The 21,138-nt window shown below is 40.6% G+C and overlaps 1 protein-coding gene across 1 annotated transcript in view; it reads left to right on the forward strand.

The window, feature by feature from the left end:
* ADAM28 (ADAM metallopeptidase domain 28) overlaps window positions 1-21,138 on the forward strand; it is a 71,542-nt gene that overhangs the window by 38,963 nt on the left and 11,441 nt on the right. The window contains exons 12-18 of the mRNA XM_081513934.1: window positions 831-1,008; window positions 5,004-5,093; window positions 12,479-12,674; window positions 14,546-14,648; window positions 17,075-17,234; window positions 18,173-18,253; window positions 19,073-19,151. Coding sequence (XP_081370060.1) covers window positions 831-1,008; window positions 5,004-5,093; window positions 12,479-12,674; window positions 14,546-14,648; window positions 17,075-17,234; window positions 18,173-18,253; window positions 19,073-19,151 — 887 coding nt within the window. The remainder of the gene's footprint in view (window positions 1-830; window positions 1,009-5,003; window positions 5,094-12,478; window positions 12,675-14,545; window positions 14,649-17,074; window positions 17,235-18,172; window positions 18,254-19,072; window positions 19,152-21,138) is intronic.

A 21,138-nucleotide genomic window follows, 5' to 3' on the forward strand; every position in this document is an offset into this window, starting at 1 on the left:
CCCTCTTTCAGTTCACCTAAGCTAAAGTTAAGTCTCCCATGCCCTTCCACAAAATAGAATATGGCTTGCAGGCCAGTTACATATCTTATGCTATCTCTTCCAGATATCACTGCATTTTTATTTAAAGAAAAAATTAAAATTTTATTCAAGTACAGTTGATTTACAATGCTGTATTCTTCCATACAGCAAAATGACTCATGTATATATATATGTATGTATATACATATGAATGTATATATTATTTTTCATATTCTTTTCCATTATGGTTTATCACAGAATATTGAATATAGTTTCCTGTGCCATAGAGTAAGACCTTGTTGTTTATCCATTCTATATATGAGAGTTTGCCTCTGTTAATCCCAAACCCCCATTCCTTCCCTCCTCTCCTCCCACCACTGCCTTTTTAAATCTCATCCTTATTTGTGGAATGAAAAGAGGCTATCAATTTAACTTCCTCTGAAGGAAAGTGAATTCTTAAACATGTAAGTAAACATAACTTTAGTGCCTTTAGGATTTCACAACCAAAATGACCTAAGGCTGAATGGATGAGATTATCAGAATAAATTAGAAGAATTTTCAGTTTATTAAACAGCAGCCTGGATGCTCTATTTTGAGATGTGGCCATACTTGGTCATTAAGCTGGAGGTGTCTATACTTGCCCACGTGAGCTAATTCAGGCACAGAAAAAATGAGCTCATGATTTAGCAGCTGCTGAGTGAATTCCATTCACTCTTTTGGTTTATGTTTTGAGTACATCACACTCCGCATCTGATATTTCTCCCTATCTACTCAGTGTGATTGTATTGTTTTCTCTTTCCTTACCTTTACAGCAACAATATACCTACAGACTTCAGTTCCTGCAGCCGGGCCAGCTTTGAAAAATTCTTTGAAGATAAATTATCCAATTGCCTCTTTAATGTTCCGCTGCCTACAGATATCATATCCACCCCCATCTGTGGGAACCAGTTGGTAGAAATGGGAGAAGACTGTGATTGTGGGACCCCTGAGGTACCACCAGCTCTTTTTAAAATGATCTAGTTTGTTTTTCAATTGCTTAAGAGATGAACTATAAAAGAACATGTGTGTGCATGCTAAGTCACTTCAGTCATGTCTGACTCTATGGGACCCCATGGACCGTAGCCTGCCAGATGTCTCTGTCCATAGGAGTCTCCAGGCAAGAATACTGGAGTGGATTGCCATGCCCTCCTCCAGGGGCTCTTCCCCATCCAGGGATTGAACCAGAGTCACTTACATCTCCTGCGTTGGCAGCTGGTTCTTTACCACTGGCCCTGCCTGGGAAGCCCAGATGAACCTTGTGTTTCCTGTAATTTTGTAGATTTTTGTTTGTAGACAGTGGTCAGGTCAACCTTTCTCACAGAAAACCTTGAATTGCTTAAGATCTTCCTTGTTTCCTTCTCAAGATTCCTTCCCCATCTTCTGTTATATAAATTCCACCCACCAGCTTGGGTTTCATATCCTCAACTCTCCTTTTTTGGGAGAACTACCTCACATTTCTTACGTGCCTGAGACTTACTGGGCAGTTACTTTAGACCCAGCCCTATGATAGATCTCAGAGAGTGGAAATAGGGCTGGTAAATGAAGGAGCCAAGATCTGCATTCAGGTGGTAGGTGTTTTTGTTTTAGCAACCCTGGAGTCTCCTTGCCCTGGGATTCAATTTTTTCTTACTGCTTTGGGACTCAGAAATTGTTTTCGCTAGAAGTGCCTGGCTTGGTCCCACCCTCTTGACAGGGCAGCCAGGACTCTGAATGGAACTTTTGCCCCTATCTTATTAACATTCAAGTGAGTACCATGCCAAGCTCTTGGAGTGTGAGCCTTTCAGTAACTTGAAAATCCTGCTTGCTTGCTCAGTGTCCAACTCTTCAGCCCCATGGACTGTAGCCCACCAGGCTTCTCTGTCCTTGGGATTCTCCAGGCAAGAATACTGGACTGGGTTGCCATTTCCTCTTCCAGGGGATCTTCCCAACCCAGGGATCCAATTCTATCTCCTGTGTCTCCTGCACTGGCAGGTGGATTCTTTACCACGAAGAAGCCTAACTTCAAAATAGGATTACATGTTTATCTTTTCTGTGGGAAAAAGGAAACTTTCCTAGATGATGTTTGTTTGAAATAAGGGCAAGAGTTTCAACAGTAAAAATTTGTGACTCTAAATACAACACTCCTTTTGGCCGATTCTAAATAGCTACACAAGGACATCATCAGATGGTCAACACCGAAATCAGATTGATTATATTCTTTGCAGTCAAAGATGGAGAAGCTGTATATAGTCAGCAAAAACAAGACCAAGAGCTGAATGTGGCTCAGATCATGAACTCCTTATTGCCAAATTCAGACTTAAATTGAAGAAAGTGGGGAAAACCACTAGACCATTCAGATATGACCTAAATCAAATCCATTATGATTGTGGAAGTGAGAAATAGATTTAAGGGACTAGATCTGACAGACAGATTGCCTGATGAACTATGGATGGAGGTTCATGACATTGTACAGGAGATGGATCAAGACCATCCCCATGGAAAAGAAATGTAAAAAGGCAAAATGGCTGTCAGAGGAGGCCTTAAAAATAGCTGTGAAAAGAAGAAAAGTAAAAAGCAAAGGAATAAAGGAAAGATACAGCCATTTGAATGCAGAGTTCCAAAGAATAGCAAGGAGAGATAAGAAAGCCTTCCTCAGCGATCAGTGCAAAAAAATAGAGGAAAACACTGGAATGGGAAAGACTAGGGATCTCTTCAAGAAAATTAGAGATACCAAGGAAACATTTCATGCAAAGATGGCTCAATAAAGGACAGAAATGGTAGAGACCTAACAGAAGCACATGATATTAAGAAGAGGTGGCAAGAATACACAGAAGAACTGTACAAAAAAGATCTTCATGACCTAGATAGTCATGATGATGTGATCACTCACCTAGAGCCAGACATCCTGGAATGTGAAGTCAAGTGGGCCTTAGAAAGCATCACTATGAACAAAGCTAGTGGTGGTGATGGAATTCCAGTTGAGCTATTTCAAATCCTAAAAGATGATGCTGTAAAAGTGCTGCACTCAATATGTCAGCAAATTTGGAAAACTCAGCAGTGGCCACAGGACTGGAAAATGTCAGTTTTCATTCCAATCCCAAAGAAAGGCAATGCCAAAGATTGTCCAAACTACTGCACAATTGCACTCATCTCACATGCTAGTAAAGTAATGCTCAAAATTCTCCAAGCAGGCTTCAGCAATACGTGAACTGTGAACTTCCAGATGTTCAAGCTGGTTTTAGAAGAGGCAGAGGAACCAGAGATCAAATTGCCAACATCTGCTGGATCATCGAAAAAGCAAGAGAGCTCCAGAAAAGCATCTATTTCTGCTTTATTGACTATGCCAAAGCCTTTGACTGTGTGGATCAAAATAAACTATGGAAAATTCTGAAAGAGATGGGAATACCAGACCACCTGACCTGCCTCCTGAGAAACCTGTATGCAGGTCAGGAAGCAACAGTTAGAACTGGACATAGAACAACAGACTGGTTTCAAATAGGAAAAGGAGTATGTCAAGGCTATATATTGTCACCTCGCTTATTTGACTTTTATGCAGAGTACATCATGAGAAACACTAGGCTGGAAGGAGCACAAGCTGGAATCAAGATTGCTGGGAGAAATATCAATAACCCCAGATATGCAGATGACACCACCCTTATGGCAGAAAGTGAAGAAGAACCAAAGAGCCTCTTGATGAAAGTGAAAGAGGAGAGTGAAAAAGTTGGCTTAAAACTCAACATTCAAAAAACTAAGATCATGGCATCTGGTCCCATCACTTCATGTGAAATAGATGGTGAAGCAGTGTAAACAGTGGCTCACTTTATTTTTGGGGCTCCAAAATCACTGCAGATGGTGACTGCAGCCATGAGATGAAAAGACACTTACTCCTTGGAAGGAAAGTTATGACCAACCTAGACAGCATATTAAAAAGCAGAGACATTACTTTGCCAACAAAGGTCCATCTAGTCAAGGCTATGGTTTTTCCAGTAGTCATGTATAGATGTGAGAGTTGGTGTATAAAGAAAGCTGAGCGCCGAAGAATTGATGCTTTTGAACTGTGGTGTTAGAGAAGACTCTTAAGAGTCCCTTGTATTGCAAGGAGATCCAACCAGTCCATCCTGAAGGAGATCAGTCCTGGGTGTTCATTGGAAGGAGTGATGTTGAAGCTGAAACTCCAATACTTTGGCCACCTGACACGAAGAGCTGACTCATTGGAAAAGACCCTGATGCTGGGAAAGATTGAGGGTGGGAGGAGAAGGGGACGACAGAGAATGAGATGGTTGGATGACATCACCGACTCAATGGACATGAGTTTGGGTAAACTCCAGGAGTTGGTGATGGACAAGGAGGCCTGGTATGCTGGGGTTCAAGGGGTCGCAAAGGGTTGGACACGACTGTGTGACTGAACTGATTGACTGAAATAGATGCAAGATGAGGTTCCCCGGTAGGGTTTTCCCCCATGCCTCTTGTAGGTGCCTGATTTCCCAGCAACAAGAAGGAGAGAAGAAGACAAGGTATATTGCCTTACAGAGAATTGAGTTAAATGTCAAACTTGAATAAAGAACTATATTTTTTAGATTTTCTGTACATGCTCTAGAGATTAAACTTACTGGTGGATAGATACAAAACTGATTAGCTGAACTAATTATGTTCATTAGTTAGAAAAATTTGATTTTCAAAAACTATCCCTTTCTTTTGTTTTCTTTCATATTTCACCAAAAATAGACCATGTTCAGTATTAATCTGGTAGATGGAGAAACTAGAAAAGATACTAAAAAAAAAAAAGACTTAAGTAGAATTCAGATAAACTCAGTATTTCTAATGTTAAGCTTCTGGTTTTTTTTCCACAAATTATTTTCAGACCATATCAAAGGAATATCTGTGTGATGAATAAATTATATTATGAATAGTGCAAAAATGAGACCAAAAGCTAATCTGGCATTTACATTCGTTTCTGGATTTCTTAGGATTGTACCAACATTTGCTGTGATGCAAAAACATGTAAAGTTAAAGAAAATGTTCAATGTGCATTAGGAGAATGCTGTGAAAAATGCCAGGTAAGATTATTATTTATTTCTACCTTAATAATTATGTTTGCTCTTTGTTTTTTTCTGTATTAAAATCTTATCATAGAGATTATGTTAAATGAAATAGGCAAAGTAATATTTTTCTGTCTGTAAAATAATGTTAGCTACCATCTATCAAGTCCTCACTGAACACTTTGCAAATTTGGACTCTTTAATTCTCTGACAGCCCTTTGAGGTAGATATTATTATTTAATTTTGTTTTTGAGGGGACAGAGTGTCAGAACGGAAAATGTACAAAATAATACAGCCACTAAATAGCAGACTCCAAATATGACCAGTTCTAAAGCCAATGCTTGGTTACTCCTACCTACTGTTTCTTCTGATGCCATGGGATCTTCTTAGACCAAGTCCAGTAACTGTTTGCATATACCCTTTGTCAACAAAAAATGAATCAGTTGATCTCAGAAAGAAATGGAAAATTTTATTCTATCAAATTGAGGATCATAACTGGGGAAGAGCACCTCAGAATGCTCTAGAAACCAGTGAGCTCATTAGGAGTCAGAGCACAGTTGTGTAAGTTTTTCAAGACAAGTACATTAAATAATGTATTATCGATAATTTACACAATCCAGATCTAAGCGCCATCATGGCCCCTCTCAAGAAGGAATGTTATTTCTAAGGAGTTGTCTTGTGATCTTTTTTATCATTGATTTTAAGAATTGGCTTGCTCTTTCTACTTTTCCTGAAGACTGAGGGCTCCAGGCACAGTGAAGGTAATAAGTAATGCCCAATGCTTTAGAGACCCCTTGGATGACCTTAGAAGTAAATGATGTCCCATTGTCACTTTGTAATGACCTGGGCAGACCAAATCTTGGAATGATTTCATGGAACAGTTTTTTTTTTTTACCACCTCCTCAGCCTTCTCAGCACAGGTGGCAAAGCCTTCAATCCATCCTGTGAATGTATCTATCATGACTAGTATGTATTTACACCCTTGAGAAATTGGCATCTGGGGGAAGTCCATCTGCCAGTCCTCTCCTGGGTAGGTCCCACGCCATTGGACAGCCTGGGCCAGCTGGGGTCCTCGAGCTCCTTGGGGGTTATTTAATTGGAAAGTGGGACAAGAGACCACTTGCCTTATAGTCGTTTGGAGGCCTGTTCCTCTGAAGGCCCTTTCTAGTAATATTTGGAGGGCCTTCTCCCCAAAATGAGTGGCGGCATATAAGGAGTTAACCAACTACCAGGAGGTTCCCAGTCAGGAAAAGGAGCCCCTCCTTTTGGAACCAGCCCATATGATCTTCTTGAAAGTCCTCACTCTTAGCTGTAAGAGTCTCACTTTAAGAATATGAAGGAGTTTCTGGCAAATTAGTCTGTGGAACTAAGGTGGCAGCTCCTATTAGGTCATTGTTTTATAATGCTGCTCTCTTTTTGGTGTCCTTTACAATGGGAGACTGAAACCTCAGCAGGCAGATGGACTGCCTCCAAGAGCCTAAGAATTTGATCACCATATTTGACTGGGAACCCTTGTGTGGTCTAGTGCCCTGTTTCTTCCTAAAATAGCAGCATGTGCATGTAGCATCAGAAAGGCATACTTGGAGTCAGTGTAAATGGCTACTCTTTTTCCTTTTCCCATCTCTAGAGCTTGAGTCAGGGCTATGAGCTCAGCCAATCGGGCTGAGTACCTGGTGGCAAAGGTTTAGCCTCTATGGTCTCAAAATTGGAGACTACTGCATATCCAGCCTTCTTTTTCCATCCAAGACAAAGCTGCTTCCATCAGTGTACAAGATATCCTCAGGATTGGTCAGAGGATCTCCTGACAGTCTCTCTTGGGGTTTTGTCCAGTGGTCCAAAGTGTCTAGACAAGAATAAAAGGGGAGAGAGTCCTCGGGGCTAGGCAGGAGCATAGTTGGGTTAAGAACTTCACAAGGGGATATAGTCAGGCCTGGATTTTCCATCAGCACTACTTGATATTTGAGGATCCTTTGATCAGGCATCCATAAAGGGCCTCTCCCATTCAGGAGTTGTTTCACTTGGTGGCTGGTAAAAATAGCTAATTTGCCCCCAAAAAAGAGTTTTAAAGCATCTTCTATCAGGACTGCAATAGCTGCAAGAATTCAAAAGCAGGGAAAGATCTCTTCCCAATAAAGGAGTAGGACACTCAGGGACCACCAGAAACTGGTGGAAATATATCTGTCCATCCTAGCAACAAAGAAGCGTTTGGGTGAATCTTTTTGTTACTGCTTTTCCTGTAGAAGTCAAAATGGCACAGGTTTGGGAGGAGAATGCTCCAGAGTAGGAGGTCAGAACAGAGTAGGTAGCCCCTGTATCAACCAAGAAATTCTTGGACCTACCTACCACATCCAGTTGCACCCTTGGCTCTGGCTCCATGATGGTTATCTGTGACAGGTGGGCTGGCTGAAGCAGGCCACTTCAGTCCTGTTGAACCATCGAGAGGGAAAGCTTGGCACTTGACCTTGAGGCTCTTGGGTCCCAAGGGCAGAGTGCCGCCCAGTGTCCCAGTTGATGGCGTTTGTAGCAAGCCATTTTAGGAGACTCGTCACAGTTTGGACACTCTTTGGCCCAATGTCCCACCTGTCTACAGATTAGGCATTTGTCTCGTGCCTTGTCCTTCAAGGACTCGGAGTTTGCCATAGAGCTTCCCTGGAAGGCGGCCAGAATCTGGGCATGCCTTATTTCTTTCCTTCTTTCCCTTTCCTGAGCCTTGGCCTCCCTCTCCTGTTCTCTGTTATAAAAGGTATTGGTGGCTGTCTGGACCATCTCATCTAAAGAGGCAGCAGGGTCCTGCTGCTGTAGCTGTTGCAACTGTATCCAGATGTCTGCTGTACACTGGGACAGGAATTTGTCCTTTAACGTCACCTGTTCCTCGTAAGAGTCTAAGTCCAGATTGGTAAACTTGTGGAGGGCCTCTTTTAGACTTTCCAGAAAAGCAATAGGGTTCTCGTTGGACTCCTGAATTATTGCTGAGACTGGGCACAGTCCCACAACTAATAGGCTTCCTTCTACTTCCTTGGGTGGACTTCCTTAGGGGTGAGTCTATCTGAAACTTATCCTACCCAGTACTGTTGCAACCTGAGAGCTGGGCATACCTGGGTCAGGGTGCAGATCCCCAGGCAGGTTGAGGCTTGATAGTCTCCTGGAGATTGAATCCTCGGGCAGGTTGAGGCATGTCTACCTCCCAAGAATTGGGTCCCTCAGCAGGTCAAGGCATGTTGACCTCCTGGGACCCAGGGCTGGTGGATCCCCAAGCAGGCTGAGGCATGACAACCTCCTGGGGACAGATCCCTAGGCAGGTTGAGGCAGGTCGACCTCCTGGGACCCCCAGGCTGGAGTTGGGCATTCCCAATGACTCCAGTGTGACTAGTGCTAGGTAGTATTAAGGGGTTGTAATCTTAACTCATTGCTGGTTTGTCTACCACAGATGGGAATAGATACCATGATGTAAAGCAATCCAAGCCTGTTCCCTGAGACTGGGAACCTGAGGAAATAGCCATAAACCTTATCTTCTTATTGCTCTGAGGGAATGTAAGTCACTGATTTCCTCCCTTAGTCTTCCAGAGCAGTTTAGGGTATTTCCAGTGGTAAACATTCCATTGTCATAGACCCACTTTAGATAATAATAGAAGTAATGACAAAGGAGTGGGTCATCTGGTCCTGTTAGGGGTTTTAAGAATATTTTAATAATAAGCTGGGTGGAGCAATGTTGCCTACTGTGGAGGCAGGGTTATGGTTGTAAGAGTTAGTAAGTGGCTTAAGGACAAAATGATAAGAGGCAACAGATCAGATGTTCCATAAAAGTGGAGTGGAGATTTGATCCAGGGGTATGTTTGTAGCTTTAGGAGAAGGGTGGTAAGGGTTTGGGCCCAAACAACCTGCAGGGCTAACTCCCAAAGTGGCAAACATTGTCCCTGGAAACCCAGTTGCCCTTGAAGGGATGCCACCAATAGAGTAACCTCCAGCAGGCATTGTGGGCCTGTCACCCACCCTAGAAGGTTCACTGAGAGGTGCTGTTGTTGCATATGTTGTAGGAAACATGGAAGATGAAGGTGTGAATCTCTAGAGAGATTGGATATTATACAGTATTTCCCTCCCAAGGGCTAGCTATTTTCTGGTTGTCCTGCCAGAAGATTGTAGAGGCAACATTGTGGGCCCGGACAGGGCTCATGAAAAGAGCATGAAACAGGATTGAAGCAGACAGGGCACAACTTTTGAAAGACTAACATAGCCCAAGGGCATAACATAAGCCAATTAAAATCAAATGGGTCCAAGATGCAGACAAGTCAAATTCAACTAAAAGCCTTCAATCTGCAAGCTAAATGACATACCTGGAGGCGCCATGACAGTTCCAAGACACAATCAAAAGACCAAGGAGTGAGTGTTTCCCCAAATGTTGGAATGATCGTCCCACTTATTAGCATATGAAATCACCCAGCCCATAAAAACTAACCACACCACATTTCATGGCCACCATATATACCCTCTGTGATGGCACACACTCTGTGGACTGTGCTTCTCTGTGAATTCAAACAAATCTACCTCTTACTTGTTGCTGTGTCTCTCACTGAACTTTTTTGTAGTGAGACATCAAGAACCTGAGCTTCATTAGGCCCTGAAACCAGGAACCGTGGGTTTTGGCTGGGCTCAAATCCTGATTGGACATGACTGAATGATTAAGCACAGCATAGAGTCCCTGCCACATGGATTTGAGTCCCAATCTTAGGTAAACAGTTTCAAACACAACTTTCAGAAATGGAAAGGTGATGACCTGCCCAATACTTTGTAAATAGAGGCATAAATGGAGAAAGGAGCTAAAGGACGGGAGGAAAAAGCAGTGGGAAAAACATGCCAAGGAACCCCTTTCATAACTTGCTGGAAAAACTGCTAAATGCCTGACCTGTGCCAACAATTTTCATTGGCCTGATCCTTGGCACAAAGGAGGTTAAGGACCGAAGAACCCTCACCTATTTGGGCAACAGCTACTTGGGAACAGCAGATAGTGGAGCCTTCAGTACACACTGGGGACTAGCCCCTGCCAGAGTCCCTCAATTGCACCCACGCCCACTCACCTGTTCACAGGGGGTCCGAGGAAATAAGAAACAAGAGATTGTAAAAGAATTAAGATTCTGTTAGCCATATGGCCTTCCAGCCATAGGGGTGAGGACCTCCTACCTTAACTGGAGGTCTTCTGGAATCTGAGACTGAGCCGCATGAGCTTTCATCCAAGTTTGTTTTTGCTGTCCCAGTTTCCAGCACACTGGGCTTCTTGTTATTTCCACTGCGCTGGGCTTCGTTCACGTTCATCTTACACCACGTGAGCTTTCGCCCAGTTGGGCTTCTGTTGTGCTTGGTCTCTGCCTCGCTGGGGATGAGATGAGGTTGTTTCAGCCAGGTTACATCTGGGTCACAGCACCAGATATGTAGGGGGATTGTGTAATTTTCTTGGTTCTGTCTGGCTGCAACAAAGATTTGAAATGGCGGAACAGTGTTACAGTTTGGTTACAGCTGAATTTTATTTGGCAAACAAAGAATAGTACACCCTCCAGGCGTGAGGGTGGGCTGACCCCAAAGAAGAGGCCTTAATCTGTTTTGACTTCCTCGTTTTATACATTTGTTTTCTCCCCACTGAGCCTGCCCTATGAAAATTGGGCTAGCCAAGAAAGGAGTATGCTTTTTTTTTTTTACCTCAAGTTCTCACTCCAGTCCACGGGTTTTCTTTTGATCCATTTTTGCGGGCTTTTCCCTTTCTTTGCCTTTTAGACACCACCATTTTGGACTCCTTTGTCCTATTCTAACTACCTAACATGTCCATAGGATTTTTCAGGCAAGAATACTGGAGTGGGTTGCCATTTTCCTCCTTCAGGGGATCTTCCTAACCCAGGGATCAAACCCATGACTCCTGTGTCTCTTGCATTGCGCACACACACACACACACACACACACACACACACAAAGTGGTATTTTACCTCAAGATATTTGCTGTTTCCTTAGGGTGAGGATATATTCATACATACCTGAAACGGACGAAAATATAATACATGATTAAATGCCAGGTAGATATTATAATGATATATGACCTTTGAGTAATATTACTTTCCACATATATTTTCACTTAATTTTCATAGCGGCTTATAAAGTTAATACTGGACCAGGAAATGGATTTCAGAGGGATTAAACTCATTTGCTAAGGGTACACATCTAACCACTGGCAGAGCCAAGTATGTATCTTTCATATCCAAATTCTGGGCTGTTTTCCTACTAAATGTGGAAAAGAGGAGCAGTGATCCACATTGAAGGGATCAGAGGAGTTTTCATGGAAAAATTAGGCTTTCAAATAGTTTGGGAAGTAGAGTAGATTTTATATAAACAGAAAAAAATTTCCAAATGAGGAAAGAATAAACAGAAGGTAAAGCATGGTTTGTGTGACATCTGATAAGAAAGTTAGTCTGACTGGAGCAGAGGGGCTTTGCAGGGTCTCATAGGCCCCAGTGAAAATTTTGATTATATGCTGTTATCAGTGTAAAGATATTAAAAGTTTCTTGATAATGTGAAGTGGTGGTGGTTTAGTCACTGAGTCATATCTGACTCTTTGTGACCCCATGGACTATAGCCTGCAAAACTCCTCTGTCACTGGGATTTCTCAGGCAAGAACACTGGAGTGAGAACACATCTAGTTGCTTCAGCCAAGGAAGGAAGTTCTTCCAGCATCCACACAGGTCTCTTTAGATCTGCCTGAATGGCAGGATTTCTTTGACTAACATTTCTCTGAGCAAATAAGAGCAAGAGTTGCAGTAATAGATTTTAATGGAATTAACACAGCAAATGAATGTTTTTGGTCTGTTTCTCCCTACTAACAAAATCATTCCATAGAAGATGTGAGTGAAAAAGAAATATCTAAACATATATTATAAGGAATTCAGTATTAGGAAACTCGATGTCTGGGAAAATCTCAGAGCATGCTGATCTAGGCTTCGAAGCTTATCTTCCTTATTACAGAAGATTCACTTCACCAGTAAATTTCTGGAGCTGCAGATTTAAATCTCCTTGAAAAACTTGAGAATGATGCTTTTAACAAAGGGAGAGGTAACTTCCTTCTTTGCATCTATAATATTGCTGGGTGTTCTAAAGTATTTTTTCATTGTTATTTTTATAGCAGTTGCTCTACAAATTCAGAGGTGTTGATTGCTTTAACGACTCAGGGCTTGGCCAAAGTCAATAGAAGTGACATTATAGGAGATGATTTTGGTTCATACAATACAAATGTAAACTAAAATAAAACAATGCCTCTAAGTACGTATTGCTAATTAAAGGCCACAGGGAAAATATAATTTGCATCAATTTGAGATATTATGGTAGGTCAATTGGAAAAAGCCCATGTCTACATTTTTATTTTCCTACAGTTTAAAAAGGCTGGTGAGGTGTGCAGACCAGCAAAAGATGAGTGTGACCTGCCCGAAATGTGTGATGGCAAATCTACTCTTTGCCCCAGTGATCGATACCAAATCAATGGCTTCCCTTGCCAGAATGGGAAGGGCTACTGCCGGATGGGAACGTGCCCCACCCTGGAGGGGCAGTGCACTGACCTCTGGGGACCAGGTACGAGGACAAGCTCAGTGTCACTGGCATGTCTGCCTCTCTCCATGTCCACACACAGGAAAATCGAATTATTCCAAGTGACAGTGTTTCATCATGGCTGAAGTAGCATTCTGTCCCATTTGTCCTTCCTTTATGGTTTCCTTTGCTGTGCAAAAGCTTTTACGTTTAATTATGTTTCATTTGTTTATTTTAGGAGGTGGGTCAAAAAAGATCTTGTGATTTATGTCAACGTGTGAACTGCCTATATTTTCCTTTAAGAGTTTTATAGCATCTGGCCTTACATTTAGGTCTTTAATCCATTCTGAGTTTATTTTTGTGTGTGGTGTTAGGAAGTGTTCTAATTTCATTCTTTTACATGTAGCTGTCCAGTTTCCCCAGCACTACTTACTGAAGAGACTGTCTTTTCTCCACTGTATATTCTTGCCTCTTTGGTCATAGATTAGGTGACCATACATGCGTGAGTTTATCTCTGGACTTTCTATTCTGTTCCATTGATTAATCTTTTGTTCTGATCTTTTGCTGTGAGTGTATAGGTATGCAAGATTTCTGTGTATTAATTTTGTATCCTGCAACTTTACCAAATTCATTGATGAGCTCTAGTAGTTTTCAAATTCATTGATGAGCTCAAATTCATTGATGAGTAGTTTTCTGGTAGCACCTTTAGGATTTTCTATATAGTATCATGTCATCTGCAAACAGTGACAGTTTTTTTGTATTTCTTTCCATTATGGTTTATTACAGGATATTGAATGTAGTACCCTGAGCTATACGATGGGACCTTATTGTTTAACCATCCTATAATAGTTTGTATCTGCTAGTCCTAGACTCCATAAGCTTTTTATTATTTTTAACTTCATTGTTGTTTTTTCAAAGGCTGGATTCATATTTTCCAGGTCTTCCTTATTGATCTTTAAAGTGGGGGAGAGAGAAGGAGTAGAGACATTAGAAAAAGAAAGATAGAGGCATTTGACTCAATAGAACTTGATCTGAAGTCTGATTTTTCATCTCTCTTTGTGGCTTTAACCAATACCACCCTCTGTACCTTTATTAACAAAATGAGAATGCTAATACGAATGGGTAATATTTATATACCATGTTCTACTGACTAGGCACTCTTCTCAGTGGCTCACATAGATTAACTCATTTAATCTTCTTCACGGTGGACTTACTTGGTGGTCCAATGGTTAAGACTCTGTCTTCCAATGCAGAGGGTGTGGGTTCGATCCCTTGTATGGGAACTAAGATCCCACATGACTCCAGGTGTGGTCAAACATTTAAATAAATAAAGTTTGTTTTTTAAAAAAGACATAGTCCTAATAACTTAAAAAAAATTATCCTCGTAGTAACAGTACGAGGGCATACTATCATAGAGTCTTCATTTTTACACAGAGCAAATTGAAAGTTTAAGGCAATTAACCATATCACACAGCTCTTAACCAGTGATTGCCCATCTGATGAAGATTGCATGAGAAATTAAACTTGTGATGTATATTACTTCCTGGCAGAGTAGAAGTCTGACTAAGCATAGGGTGTACCTGTCACATGTGTACCCTCCAACAGGGCAGCATTCCAGTATCTGCCTGTGGGGGGCTGTTAGGATAACTATGGCTCTTCTAGCTAAGTCTTCAATCTTGCAGATATTTCCAAATATTTAGATAGCCATCATTTGAAAGTAGGCCATCCAAAATATTATTTTAACTCCAGACATCTCTCTTGATATCATATCAAAGCAAACTATATTTCCAAGAAGAGGTATGATGCTAAAATTGTATTCTTCATGCTGGCTTTCTGTTTCATGAATCCTTTGTAGCACTGAACTACTTACCTCTCTTCTTTCCATCTATGACTTTACTGACCTTGCTTGATCCCAGGAGCCCAGGTTGCAGATAAGTCATGTTTTAGGCAAAATGAAGATGAGTCAACTCATGGATACTGTCGAAAAGTGAACAACACACACATTCCTTGTAAAGCAAAGTAAGTGGCCTTGCTATTTGAACTTCCAGCTCATTTTCACACATGTTGATTTATCTCATTTAAAGAGAAAGTAATTTGGACATCATTTATTTGATAAACATTCATTGAGTGACTATTACTTGCTTTATTTTAGGCTAGGCACTGAGTTAAAAAGGTAAATAGGGAATGATCCCCATTTTTCAGTCTCTCATAATGCATGCTTCAAAGGACACCAAGTATAGCTGCTGTTAAATAGAATGAATGCTTGAGAAGGAACATACAAGAGTAAATGGGCCTCGTTGGAAATGTGTACACTGATTCTCCAGTATGCTTCAGATGCTTTTCCATCTGCTGCATTTCATGATGATTCTATGGTAGAAATATGTATCTTCTCAAAGGAATAAGCAACACAATGATTGTACATTTTTTTTTGAACTTGCCATGGCATTCCATAAAGAAAAAATACAGTAAGGGAAAAGGTTGACAACTGACCTAAAGAATTTGTTTTCCATAAAAAAATTGATAGTTTGGAAAAAGAAAAGATAAAACACTGTAATCAATGAACTTGAGATTTTTCTGTATATTTCCCTTGAATTATACAGTTCTAAGATGATTTTTAAGAATTAAATGATAATAGGTGAAATGCCTGTTCCAAACTTTGCATGTGCCAACTAATGTGTAACAAGACACTGAACGAAAAAGATCAGCATTTCTCCAAGTTTTTTTCCGTTGAAATAACACTAATTTTTCTCAATGATAGTTATTACCAAACAAACTATTTTGGACAGAAGATCATCTCTTGGAGAGTCTGAGCCTCAAATGTGGTCATACCTTGTGGGCTCTCCTTTATAGGAAATCAGGGGAGAATATATTAATAAAAGGCTATATGTGTGTGGGAGTAGGGTTAGTGGGTAGCAATATTTAGTATGAGAGGTTGTGATAGAGAAAAGAGGCTAGGGGAATTCCATCTTTCCTCTGTAAAGTGTATACACACCCTTGTCCTGTATAAATGCTTGTGTGAATACTGGATAATTTCTGCAACCAAAGGCATAAGCATTTCATTTCTTCCCACAGACTGGCCTTCTGATCACTTCTTAATAATTTTTGCTTGTAGTGAGAAGTAAGTCTGAAATTCCCTGGGTCCTAGAGCCTTCCTAGGGCTTCCTTGGTGGCTCAGAGGATAAAGAATCTGTCTGTGATGCAGGAGATCTGGGTTCAGTCTCTGGGTTGGGAAGATCCCCTGGAGAAGGAAATGGCAACCCACTCCAGTATTCTTGCCTGGAGAATTCCACAGATAGAGAAACTTGTTAGGCTACAGTCCATGGGATCACAGAGTCAGATATGACTGAGCAACTTTCACCTTTTTAGAGCCTTCCTCTTAAAGCTCTACCTAAATGATTCAAGAAAAACACCTTCTCGAGTCTGGAAAGGATGCATGCCTTTCTCTGCTCCTCAGTGGTATTTTTTCTAAAAACCACCAGAGTAATCAGAAGAATCTGATTCTAACACTCTCAGAAGACTTTTTTCACAACTTTCCTCTAAATTTTGCATAAAAGCAATTGATTCCAATTTTGTTGGCATTGACTTTCTTCCCCTTGCTAGTGAATGCAAGGCTTTAGTGAGCCCCTGGGAGTTTCATCTGAATTTGCAGGGGTTCTTTCAGGAACCCATGTGTTGCCTTGGAGTGTCATCCAAGGCTCAGCCTTATACTGATACAACTATAGTCAAGAGAATTATTCTGCTGCAGTCCATGCAATAAATAACCTTAGCTGAAATAAGACATAAACTGGCTTCCTAGGTGCCCTCCTTGATGTTAAGAACTGATGTTGAAGCTGAAGGTCCAATACTTTGGTCACCTGATGCAAAGAACTGACTCACTGGAAAAGACCCTGATGCTGGGAAAGATGGAAGGCAAAAGGGAAAGGGGAAGCAGAGGGTGAGATGGTTGAATAGCATCACCAACTCAGTAGACATGAATTTGAGCAAACTGTGAGAGATAGTGAAGGAGAGGGGAGCTTAGCGTGCTGCAGTCCATGGGGTCCAAAGAGTCAGACACAACTTAGTGACTGAACATCAACAACAACACATACCCTCACATAAGGCCACCTTCAAGAATCTGAAGTTAAGGTTCTGTATCCTTCCCACTGGCTAGAATTTAGGTAACTGGCCAAAATTAGGGAATCTGGGAGACAAGGGTTTTTTTTTTGTTGTTGTTGTTGTTCATTTGTTTGTTTTTAGCAACACCGGGCCTTGCAAACCATTGAATATGGTGGTTCTGTTACTTAAGAATAAGGGGAAAACTGATATAGAGGAGAACTAGGAGTCTCTGCCTTAGGGAAAAATACTGTTAGTTAAATATTGATAGTCCAGAAGGTGATTTATATTTATATAAAACTGCAGTTTGGATCCTGGTGTTTCAACTGCAGCAAATTTTGGCTTTTCCTCAGGGATGCCATGTGTGGGAAGTTGTTCTGTAATGGTGGCTCAGATTATCTGCCCTGGAAAGGACGTATAGTCACAACCCTGACATGTAAACTATTTGATCCTGAAGACAGCAGTGAAGAAATTGGCATGGTAATCAATGGAACCAAATGTGGAGATAAGAAGGTGAGTTGAAATTCCAGCTTTTACTCAGAATGTTCTTTCTGTTTGGTTTTTGTTTTGTTTGTTTTCTTCTCAGGGCCTCCCTGTGTTGCATGGAGCACAATTTTCAAAGTGATGTTTATGCCATTCATGCATACATGACTGTGTTCTTCCCTTCAGTGTTGTTTAATAAGTACCTATTATGTGCTTAGCACTAGGATGTTAAATTTGGGCAAGTTTTATTGCCCCTAAATTGGTAGGTTCTCAGCAAATGATAGCCACTGATAATAATAAATATAATCATAACAATACTACTTATTTTTACACAAATTTTTGTTTTAATCTTAGAGATGATATGATATTAACATGTTTTCCATAGTATTTTTGCTTGGAATGAGCACCTTATATCATGTGCAATGCTTAGCTCAGTGCTAACTATCAGTCTACAGAGCTGGACTAAAGAGGTGGATTAAGGGAATAATCCATGAGGAATGAAGTAAGGAAATTTTCTTTAGAGAGGACTTCCTAAATATTTTATTACAAAAATTACCTGGATTCCATCTTCCTATTTTCAAAAGGATGCTGTGATTTCTCTAATAAAAAACAAGTTTGATAACAATGCATGTGTGCATGCTTAGTCACTTCAGTCTTTTCTGACTCTTTGTGACCCTGTGGACAGTAGCCCACCAGGCTCCTCTGTCCATGGGATTTCCCAGGCAAGAATACTGGAGTTGGTTGCCATTTCCTCCTCCAGCATATCTTCCAGATCCAGGGATTGAACTCACGTCTCCTGCATCTCCTGCATTGCAGCCAGATTCTTTATCCACTGAGCCACCTGGGAAGCTCTTGATAGCATTAATAGTAGCTAAAAATACAATACTAACTCCTGAAGAGTCAACAGTTTGCATAAGTGATATCTTTGGACATTCATGTCAGCTTTGTGTTTTTCACATCACTTTCAGGTTTGCATTAATGCAGAATGTGTGGATATGGAAAGAACTTACAAATCAACAAATTGCTCCTCTAAGTGCAAAGGACACGCTGTAAGTCTTGACAGTGTTTCCCAAAGCTTGCTGAATCTTATGTCACTTTAGGTCAGACAGTGGGGTGATGTTAATGTAGTGTTTCAGTGTTGAATGATTAAAACAAGTTTATCTAACTCTTCAGTACTTTGATTCAATGAAAACTTCCTTCAAAGAACCTGGTACTGAAATTCCTGTTTTCTGTTGTTGTTGTTGTTTTTTTTTTTAGCTTTTTGTTTTGTATTGGCATATAGCCAATTAACAAATGATATGATAGTTTCAGGCAAATATCAAAGGGATTTGGTCACATGCACACACACACACACACACACACACACACACACACACGTATCCATTCTCCCCCAAACTCCCTTCCCATTCAGCCTACCACATAACACTGAGCCGAGTTTCCTATGCTGTAGGTAGGTCTTTGTTGGTTATCCATCTTAAATATAGCAGTGTATACATGTCCATCCCAAACTCCCTAACTATCCCTTCCCCCCAACAACCATAATTTCATTCTCTAAGTCTGTGAGTCTCTTTTTGTTTTGTAGGTTCATTTGTATCAGTTCTTTAAGATTCCACATATAAGCATGTCATATGATATTTCTCCTTCTCTGCCTGACTTACTTCACTCAGGATGACATTTCTCTAAGTTCATCCATGTTGCTGCAGATGACATTATGAAATTCCTATTATTGATGCTTAAAATATGTAGGTAGTTGAAAGGCTGCAGAGCAGGGGGTTATTCTTTTTTTTTTTAATGTACTTAATTATGAATAAGCCCTTGTGTTGAGCATTAGTCCAGTGAGAAAACTAACAGAACCATTGCTCCTCTAGGTGTGTGACCATGAGCTCCAGTGTCAGTGTGAAGAAGGATGGGCCCCTCCTGACTGCTCTAGTTCTTCCATGGTCTTCAGTATGTAACATTACATGTCTAACTTGAGAAAATTGCTCACCTCTTCCAAGTGTTTATTTCCTATTATGTAAGATTCCATGCCTTTTTCTCTCTCTTCTTGGAATTCCTGTTCTGTAGGTAATGAATCCACAATATTAATCTCCAAAGTCTCTCCAGCAACTTTTAAATATTTCCCACTTTCTTATGTTTTTATATTTTACCAAAAAAACTTCTTGAAATTTTATATGTCATTTCATTTTAATTTTCTGAGTTTTCTTGCTTTACAATTATCCCGTTTTCCTAACCGCCTTGACTGAATGTATACTAGGTATAATATCTTCATAAAACTCTCTAAGAATATGACATTATTTTTGCAGGTTCAGTCCCTTCTCCAGATTACCTCTATTTCTTTTGAGTTGAGTTGTTTGTTTGTTTGTTTGTTTGTTTTCACCCTCTCTTCTCTTTCATTGCACTGTGCTGTTTTTCTTCAGGATATATGATCCTTCATTGAATGTGGGATTAGGTTGACTTGGATTAGCTCACAGGGGTTTTCTTGGCTTGTGTGCATGCTTGTTGGACCTTACCTCTCCTGATAGGAGATATGGCTGAGAGGTCTATCAGTAGGCAGATCTCATTATAGACCTCAGACCTTCAGTGTAGAAGCAGCCAGAGTAGAGAGCCTCACCTCCAGTTGCCATGGTGATCAATACCTTGCCCTGAGGACAGAGCTCTTCATTACATTTACTTTTAGAAACAGGTGCTCTTCCTCAGGACCCCTTCCTTTTGCTTTACAACCTTTAAGCCATTTGGCATAAATAGAATTGTTACATTTTAGCAGCTCTTGTGGGTCAGTAGTGATAACACATTGAAATTTTCATTTAAATTCTTTTTATAGCTAGTAATAATGATAGAATCTTTTCTTAATTTTTTTTGGCCATTGGTATTTTCTCTTTTATGAGATATTTGTTCATGCCGTTTTGTGTATTTTTCTATTGGGTGTCTCCCCGACCCCCTATTAACTTGTTTAAGTTTTAATATACTCGATAAAAGCTATTTTTCAGTTATATGTGCTGCAAATAACTCCCTTCATTCTGTGTTTTCTCACTCTCTTTGTGATGTCATGTGATTAAAGAAGCTTTTAATTGTAATATAGTCAATTGTTTATCATTTCCTTAATGATTAGTTTTTTTTTCCTTTTTGTGTCCTTTTTAAGGAAATTTTTTCTATCCTGAAGTTATGAATGTATATCCACATATGATCTTCTGAAAAGGATTTGCTTTTCCAAACTTAAATCTATAATGTATCTGGAATTATTTTGTGTATGATGCAAGTGTTCAATTTCACTTTTATCCCAGATAGATACTCAATTGTCACACCATCATTTATGTAATAGATCTGTGCTGTGCTAAATCGTTTCAGTAGTGTCCAACTCTTTGCAACCCCATGGACTGTAACCCACCAGGCTCCTCTGTCCATGGGATTCTCCATGCAAGAATACTGGAGTGGGTTGCCATGCCCTTCTCCAGAGGATTTTCCTGACCCAGGGATCAATCCCTTATCTCTTGTGTCTCCTGAACTGGCAAGTGGGTTCTTTACACTAGCACCACCTGGGAAGCCCGTGTAATAGATCATCCTTCCTTAATGCTTTATAATGCCAATTTTCTAATAAAGCACATGTGTCTGCATGTGTGTCTTTCTGGGATATTTCTACTTTTCTGAGGGTTCTATTTGACTATCCATATGCCAGTATAAGGCCTTCCTAGGTGACTCAGTAATAAAGAATCCTCCTGCCATTGCAGGAGATGCAGGTTCAGTCCCTGGATTGAGAAGATCCCCTCGAGGAGGAAATGACAACTCACTCCAGTATTCTTGCCTGGAGAATCCCACGGACAGAGGAGACTGGCAGGCTATAGTCCATGGGGTCACAAAGAGTCTGACACGACTGACCACACACATGCCAGTATAATATTCTTTTATTATTGTATCTTTAAGATAAGTTTGTTATCTT

This window comes from Giraffa tippelskirchi, chromosome 1, assembly GCF_054371585.1.
Source record: "Giraffa tippelskirchi isolate mGirTip1 chromosome 1, T2T-mGirTip1v1.2.pri, whole genome shotgun sequence".
NCBI lineage: Eukaryota > Metazoa > Chordata > Mammalia > Artiodactyla > Giraffidae > Giraffa > Giraffa tippelskirchi.